General features: G+C 62.9%; 1 protein-coding gene across 1 annotated transcript; it reads left to right on the forward strand.

Annotated features, from left to right (window-relative positions):
- Positions 1 to 345: 345 nt before the first annotated feature.
- On the forward strand, positions 346 to 7,406 carry FCN2 (ficolin 2). Its single transcript, XM_025475656.3, has 9 exons — positions 346 to 504; positions 2,081 to 2,194; positions 3,136 to 3,189; positions 3,586 to 3,621; positions 4,358 to 4,390; positions 4,757 to 4,884; positions 5,352 to 5,481; positions 6,261 to 6,395; positions 6,894 to 7,406. The coding sequence occupies exons 1-9, from the start codon at positions 414 to 416 to the stop codon at positions 7,139 to 7,141; spliced, it is 969 nt and encodes a 322-aa protein (XP_025331441.1). The 5' UTR covers positions 346 to 413; the 3' UTR covers positions 7,142 to 7,406.
- Positions 7,407 to 7,656: the final 250 nt, after the last annotated feature.

The following is a 7,656-nucleotide window of genomic DNA, read 5'->3' on the forward strand; positions in this document are numbered from 1 at the left end:
ACTCCTACAGACACTCTGCCCTCCCCTGCCCTTCTACCAGCCAGAGACGTGAAGCTGCTGTAGGCCAGTGAGCAGCTCTCCAAACCCTGCCAACCAGGGAAGGCCTCGGATTATTATCTCGCAGAGCCAGAGAATGAGGAGGGGCCCCAAGTGTTCCTTAGAGACAGGCAGGCTGGGCCTTCTCCACACAGGGCCTTGGGGTCTTCTCCTGGGAAGTGTGTCCCTATGAGGGGAAGGGAGGCCCATCACACAGGATGCTCGCTATCAGGGCGTGGGGCTGTGTCACTCTAGCTGGCGCCACAAGCCTCGGAAGGAAGTGGCCCCCCGGGGAAGAGAAATAAAGGCAGGGGTTAAGAGGGGGAGGCCACGGCCTCAGAGAGCCAGGAGCTCCCGCAGCTGCTCACACCAGAGCCATGCAGCGGGGCGGACTTGCTGCAGGACCTGCCGTCCTGGCCGTCACTGCCCTCCTGTGCACTGTGGCCTCGACTGAGGACACCTGTCCCGGTGAGTCAGACACCAGGCGAGCCGGCTCAGCCTTGATCAGGTCTGGAAGCTGGCAGCCTGCACATGCAAGCCAGGCCTGTGCTCAGCCCTCCGTGAAAACTCCATTACTCCTTGGGATGGTGCATTTTAAGTGTCGTTTCCCAGAAGAGGATGGTGGGCAAGTCCAACCCCGAGGTGATGGGCCCAACCCCTGGCCCGCGCTGTCAGCAGGGGACCCTGCGGAGGAATCCTCCTCCGGGGCTCAGGGTCCATGTGCGGGGGCGGCGATCACAGGGTCCATGTGCAGGGGGGTGATACAGGGTCCACGTGCAGGGCAGGCAATCACAGGGTCCTGGGGACCTCACACCTGGCGCCGAAGGACCGTCAGGCTCTGGGGCAGGGGTGTCCCGCTGTGCCTCTGAGGGGGGAGGCAGAGCAGCCTCCTGCCCCCCTTTCCCTGACCTGGGCTCAGGAGCTGTTTACCCTGCCCTGCGCCCCCCGTCCCCACCCTGACCTGCCGGAGGTCCTGGACCAGGAGGGACAGAACAGGTGTGTTTCCAAGAGTCCAAGTGCCACAGCTGGTGCCAGACTCACCAGGGTCGGTGGGACGGGGAGTGGGATTAACCCGGAGTAGCCAAGAAAGGCCTGGAACCCTCGAGACGGGAAACATCAGGATCCTTCACTGGAAGATCACTGGACAGTAAATTTGTTCCCCTAAACACATTGTGTTTCCTAATTTGTCTAAAATTGCCAACTCTTCTTTATGAATGAGAAAAAATGAAGCAAAGTTTAAAATGAAGCCTACCGTGTTCTGAGCAGTGAGAGGAGAACAGAACAGCACTCCAGGTTGTGGCGGCTCCCTGCCCCCGGCCCCCACAGGACCCTGTGCTGTCAGGCACCCCCGAGACACCCCCAGGCCTCTGACCCGGATGTTTTTAGCTTCGGGATCCACACGATCAAATGCCACCAAGTAAATCAACCTCTGTTCCCAAATCCGAGGACCCTTGCTCTGTGTCCTGGGAGCAAACACATCCCTCTCCAGGGGACCCACAAGGACCCCTGGCGGCTCAGGAATTCTCTGAGCACCTGCCCAAGGGCTGGGGGTGAAATTTCAACATTGACCCAAAATCCCCGAGTTTCCTAGAAATATTTAGGGTTATTAGTAATTGAAAGTCCCCAGTGTTCATGCAGCTCTTTCTAAATGCCACGGATCCTGCTCAGATGGAAACATTTGCAGCATCTAAGGAATCCTCCCCCACAGCCCTCTTCCCATCCTCCTGGAGCCCAGAGGACAGAGGCCCGGGGGGGCGGAGGGATGTGCCCGAGAACACAGCACTGAGGAGCTGGGCTCCCCTTGGGCAGGGAGGACTCCAAGGCCATCTCCTCCCGCCTGACCAGCACCCATGGACGGGCAATCAGGGGGACAGAGCACGTCTACACCAGAGGCGGGGGAACCCAGGTCCAGGCTGACCGCCCAGTGGTGCGCAGCGGTCAGCCCAGGCTCGGGGTCCCCTCGCAGGGCAGTCTGTCCGCAGGATCTGCTGGGGCCTCGGGCCCAGGCGGGGCGCACCCACCGACACTTGGTGTCTCTCTGCAGAGGCGAAGGTGCTAGATCTGGAGGGTTCTGGCAAGCTCACCATCCTCCGAGGCTGCCCGGGGCTGCCAGGGGCCGTGGGGTCCAAGGGAGACGCAGGCGTCGATGGAGCGAGAGGTAGGCACCCCGGGTTCGGGGTGGGGTGACCCAGAGCCTGCTCTTCTCCAGGTAGAGCCCGGGGTGGCCGTGCCCCCTGCACTTGCAGGTGGGGGCGCGGGTCTTGCCCTGCACACAGTGGGGTCAGAGCCACGCAGCTCTGCTGTGGGTGGAGTCGGATCCTCGGGGGAGGGGCTCATGATGGCCCGACCTCCACGGCATCCGGGGGGGCAGTGCCCACCGGCTCACCCTGCACGGAACCCACCGCAGGAGAGGCCGGCCGTGTCCCATGGGGACCAGTGGGACAGGATCTCCCGGGATGTGCCCTGTGTTCCAGGCGCTGACTAGACCATAGGGCTCTGTGGGGGCAGCTGGGCCGGGGCCCTGCACATAAGTCAGCAGAGCCAGGGGTCAGCGGTGGCCCTGGGGCCGGGGCTGCAGGTGACTATCTGGTCTCCACTTGGGCCTGGGCTTCTCCCAGGGGCTGCTCGGTGTACCCTAGGGCAGCTCTGTCCACTCTGGGGCAGCTCCGTCCACCCTGGGGCAACTCTGTCCACCCAGGGGCAGCTGGGTCCATCCCCGGGGCAGCTGCGTCCACCCCAGGGCAGCCCCATCCACCCCAGGGCAGCTCCGTCCACCCCGGGGCAGCTGAGTCCACCCTAGGGGCAGCTCCATCCACCCTGGGGCAGCTGGGTCCACCCCGGGGCAGCTCCATCCACCCCGGGGCAGTTCCGTCTACCCTGGGGCAGCTCTGTCCACCCTGGGGCAACTCTGTCCATCCAGGGGCAGCTGGGTCCATCCCAGGGCAGCCCCATCCACCCCAGGGCAGCTCCGTCCACCCCGGGGGCAGCCTTCTGAGGATAAGTAGTGCTGGGTGGACCTTACTACTTGGGTCAAAGAGCTCACATAGAATCGTTGGGCTGCACCTTTGTCCACGATGCCTGTGTCGTTGGAGTTTGCAGGAGCACCTGGTCCCCCTGGAGTCCCTGGGAAGGCCGGACCACCGGGACCCAAAGGTAACAACATGATAAAGAGTGAGGACCCCTGTGCGGGACCCTGGTCTGTTCATAGAAGATGAGAGAGGATCACAGACAGAGGACGAGGAGTTTGGGAGAGAGAGACAGGGAGGGACAGAGTGGCAGAGTGACGGGGAGGGATAGGTCATAGGTCCATTTCCAAGGAACCTGGAGATCGTGCATGACCTGAGACCTTGGTTGGGGGTCCTGGGTCTCCAGTGACCTCTCCTTTGGGGGGGCAGGATCCCAGGCCTCGGGGTCCCCTGCCCTCCTTGGAAACCCTGACATTAGAAATCTTGGGGAGCCAACAGAGCAATGGGGACGTCCAGGCCCTGGGGCAGCCCTGCACTGACCATACCTTCTGTGTCCGGGTCCTTCCTCCTGTATCTTCTCCAGGAAACCAAGGAGAGAGAGGCGTGCAGGGGCAGAAAGGTGAGCTTGAGCCAGGTCCAGGGGCGCGTCCACAGGCTCTGGCCACGCGGGGCTCCCAAGGCCACAGTCAGCCTGGCGGCATCTCGGGGGGATGGGTTTCAGACCCAAGTTCCTGTCTCGTCAGGGAAATGGCAGGAAAGTGCCCAGGGTCTGGGCCAGGGCTCAGGGTGCCGTCCTGTCTGTGAGGGTCACAGCCCCGCATTCCCCCCACCCGGGACCCTAGTGACAGCCAGATGTCATTACTGCTGAGTGCAGACCTTCCCCCACTTTCCCTCCTATTTATGCTCATTTATGAAACGTTTATCAAACAACATGTGAGATACAAACTCCCAAACCCTGAGACCCAGTCGCGTGCTCTGAGCACCAAGAAAAAGCACAGGATTGGGGCACAGACCTGAAAACCTGTTGCCCCCAGATGTCTCCCCAAGCAGAGGCTCTGAGTCTGAGGGACAGTGGGTGGAGGTGAAAAGTCCATTCCTACCCCACTGAAGAGCCGGGGGCCCCAGGCACATGGTTCACCCAGTGGGCACCCAGCGCCCAGAGAGACCATCTGCTCCTGGGCCGGGAGGTCGGGCTGGACACTGCAGGGCCCTGCAGATCCGTCCCGGGGACCGACAGGCTCACAGCCCTCCCGCCCTGGACAGACCCCCATTCTGCTTCCCCTGTATTCCTGGGGCTGCAGGGGCCAGGGCTTCCATTTCCAGGCCCTGATGTGCATGTCCTCTCCTGCCCACAGGAGAGCCCGGGTCACCTCAGTCCTGCAACACAGGTGACCGACCGTGCCACTGCCCCCCCCACTCTTGAGCTGACGCTGCTACCCTCAAGGAAGGCTCCACCAGACGCCCCCTCCTCGCTCGGGTTCCAGAACCCAAGGACCCCACACTACAGCCGCAGGTCCCTCCCTGGGTGGCTCGGCAGTGGGCAGCAGGCCCCCGGTGATGTTGTCCAGAAGCTACAACGTCTCCTGCAGGCCAAGGGCTCTGGACTGGGCTGGGTGGCCCTGGGGGGACAGGACTGCCAGGGAGATCTGGCTGGGCAGCCTGGGGCTTGGTCCCCATCCAGGCCCAGGTCCCTCCGCGCCCGGGCCGACGTGCCAGGGCTTCCTGCCTGACGGCAGCCCTGGGTGCATCCCCAGCACCTCGGACCTGCAGGGAGCTGCTGACCAGGGGGACCTTTCTGAGCGGTTGGCACACCATCTACCTGCCCGACTGCCGGCCCCTGACTGTGCTGTGCGACATGGACACGGACAGTGGGGGCTGGACCGTGAGTGCGGGGCCCCAGGGAACCGCTCGGGGCGGGGGGCTCAGGAGGGGGATCTGCCTGTGGGTCCCCCAGAGCCCATGTCTGCCAGAGGGAGGACACTGTCCTGTGGCCTTTGTCACACTATCCACCACCCACCCTCAGGCTGACTGAGCCTCTGGTCCAGGGCAGGGAGGACCAGACAGCTCGTGGGGGGTAAATCCTTATGGGGGGGAGTCCAGACTTTGGGGTGAGGCCCAAGGGAGCCCACACCCCCAGCTGTGTGGCTTTGGGCTTGTTGCCCACCCTCTCTGTTCCTCTGTGTCCCCCTCCTCCCTTGCGGGCTCTGTCCTCAGATCCTCTGCGGGACCTGAAATGAGACCCCGTGGCCGTGTCTGCTGCTCTGCCAGGATGCCCCCTGAGCTGGGAGGCCTCCCCCTGAGCCGTGACCCTAACAGGGCCCAGGGCCCTGACCCTCTTGCTGTCCACAGGTTTTCCAGCGAAGGACCGACGGCTCCGTGGACTTCTTCCGCGACTGGGCCTCCTACAAGCAGGGCTTCGGCAGTCAGCTGGGGGAGTTCTGGCTGGGGAATGAGAACATCCACGCCCTGACCGCCCAGGGTAGGGCCTGACACCCCCCGCCCTGACCCCAGCCTGGGCCCTGGATTGAGGCCCTTGTCCCTCATCCTGCAGGGGCTGCACTCTGACAGCGGGAGGCACTGGTTCTGCACCAGTCTGTGCATGGGGGCTCTACCTCTGTGCCCAACGTCTGGGGGGAACACGTCAGGGCCCCGGGGAGGCTTCATGCATCCAGGGCACCACTGGAGTCTAAGGTCCTGGGACAGGAGGGACCAGAGGCTTCTGGGGACCCTGCAGTGCCTGTTTGGGGAAGACAGACCGTCCCTCCTCCAGGTCCTCTGTCCCTGACCTGCGCGGGTCTGGGTGAGGGCAGCGTCCTGACACTCGGGCTCCTCTGCCCGCTGTGACCACTTGCCGCTGTCCTGGGGAGGCCGCCAGGGGTCCATCTGTCCTCCCTGCACGATCCCCTTGGCCATCCTGCTGCTCCAGTGTGTGACAGACTGTCCCCCGTGCAGGAACCCTAAGTGGCCCACGGCCCGGGGCTGTGATGTCACACCCTGCCAGGAAAATGTGCTTCATTGAGGTAGAACAGTGTCCTGTTCCCTCAGACAGAAACGAGGAGGGGATCAGGTGCCGTAGGAGGACGTGTGGGATGTGGGTCTTCATGGCCCCTCGTATAACCAAGGACTTTGTATCTGAACATGTGGAGACCTCCCTGGGATGCCAAGTCCATGCGGTCCCTGCACACTTTCTTGCATTCCCACCTCCTGGGGCTGAGACGAGGGGTCCCCGGCTGGGACCTGACAGCCCCTCTGCTCCAGGAACCAGTGAGCTCCGTGTGGACCTCATGGACTTCGAGGGCAACCACCAGTTTGCCAAGTACACATCGTTCAAGGTGGCGGGTGAGGCTGAGAAGTACAGGCTGGTCCTGGGGGCCTTCGTGGAGGGCAGCGCAGGTGAGGGTCCACCCGGGGCTCGGGGCCCTGCTTCCCCTTCTACCTCTGCACCACATGGATAGGGTAGTGGCCGCCCGACATGGTCCCTTTTCCATCTGTGAGGATCCTGTCACCCATACCTGCTGGTACCCACAAAAACAACATGTCATGTCCAGTAACAAGTCCAGTGGTGGGGTGGGGGGACTGCTCTGTATGGCATCAGCGACACAACCAGGGAAAAGGCAGTAATGTGGTGGTTTCCTGTGGCACCCACGTTCCCACTATGTGATGCCTGGAGCTCCCTGGTGATGTACCAACTGTCCCAGGGCAGTGAGTGGCCTCCCTCCGAGGAAGGACGCTTGCCAGCTGGCAGGGACAGACGGAATGAGGGTACGTGCCAAGGCGACTGTACTAGAGAGCAAGCATCCCCTGGCACCCCCTAGAGTTGTGCAGTGCATGACACGCACACCTGGATGGGGCCGACCTGCCCAGACCTCGCCCCCACTCTCCCCCGTGCAGGCGACTCCCTGTCATACCACAACACCCAGCCCTTCTCCACCAAAGACCAGGACAACGACTCAACTACGGAAAACTGTGCAGAGCGGTACAAGGGGGGCTGGTGGTACTCTAAGTGCCATCTGTCGAACCTCAATGGTCTCTACCTCCGGGGGCCCCACGACAGCTTTGCCAACGGCGTCAACTGGAAGACTGGGAGAGGCTACAACTACAGCTACAAGGTGTCGGAGATGAAGCTGCGGCCGGCCTAGCGTGAGGCGCTCCATGCACACGGTGGCCTCAGGGAGGCGGTGCGGGCGCTGTCAGGGGAGGGAGCATGGGGTCCCCACCCTGCTCCCTGTGAAGCCCTGTTTCTCTGTTCCGTCTCCTGCACTTAAGGCCCTGCCTCCCATCCCCAGGGGTGAGAGCAGGGACCCACCACGTCCCGCCGGCCATGCGTTTTCTCAATAAAGACATTTGCTTCCTTGTGGGGCGCTCGTGGGTGCCACCGCTGCCTGCACTGCCCTGGCCACCGACCATGCTGCCTCTGTTCCTTTGGTTGCACCCCCTGGGACCTGACCCGGAGGGGCCCTACTGGCTGAGGGAGGAGTCCCTGGGGGTCTTGGTCAGGAGTAGAGAGCAGGGTCTGTGGCTGGGCCCCCTGGGTCGGCATCCTTTGTGGCCACAGTCTGCTGTCCCACAGACGTTAAGCTGCAGACAGAGCTGAGGGACAGAGACGGAGACCCTGTAACCACGACCCCAGGTCTTAAAATCTTTCCAGGTCAGC

Source organism: Canis lupus, chromosome 9, assembly GCF_003254725.2.
Source record: "Canis lupus dingo isolate Sandy chromosome 9, ASM325472v2, whole genome shotgun sequence".
Classification (NCBI taxonomy): Eukaryota; Metazoa; Chordata; class Mammalia; order Carnivora; family Canidae; genus Canis; species Canis lupus.

What these genes read in the sequence shown, in the direction of transcription:
- FCN2 (XM_025475656.3), top strand. Translation starts at nt 414, where the DNA reads ATGCAGCGGGGCGGACTTGCTGCAGGACCTGCCGTCCTGGCCGTCACT. An exon ending in AGGCGTCGATGGAGCGAGAG is followed by an intron (nt 2,195 to 3,135) that starts GTAGGCACCCCG and finishes TGGAGTTTGCAG; the next exon opens with GAGCACCTGGTCCCCCTGGA. An exon ending in AGGCGTGCAGGGGCAGAAAG is followed by an intron (nt 3,622 to 4,357) that starts GTGAGCTTGAGC and finishes TCCTGCCCACAG; the next exon opens with GAGAGCCCGGGTCACCTCAG.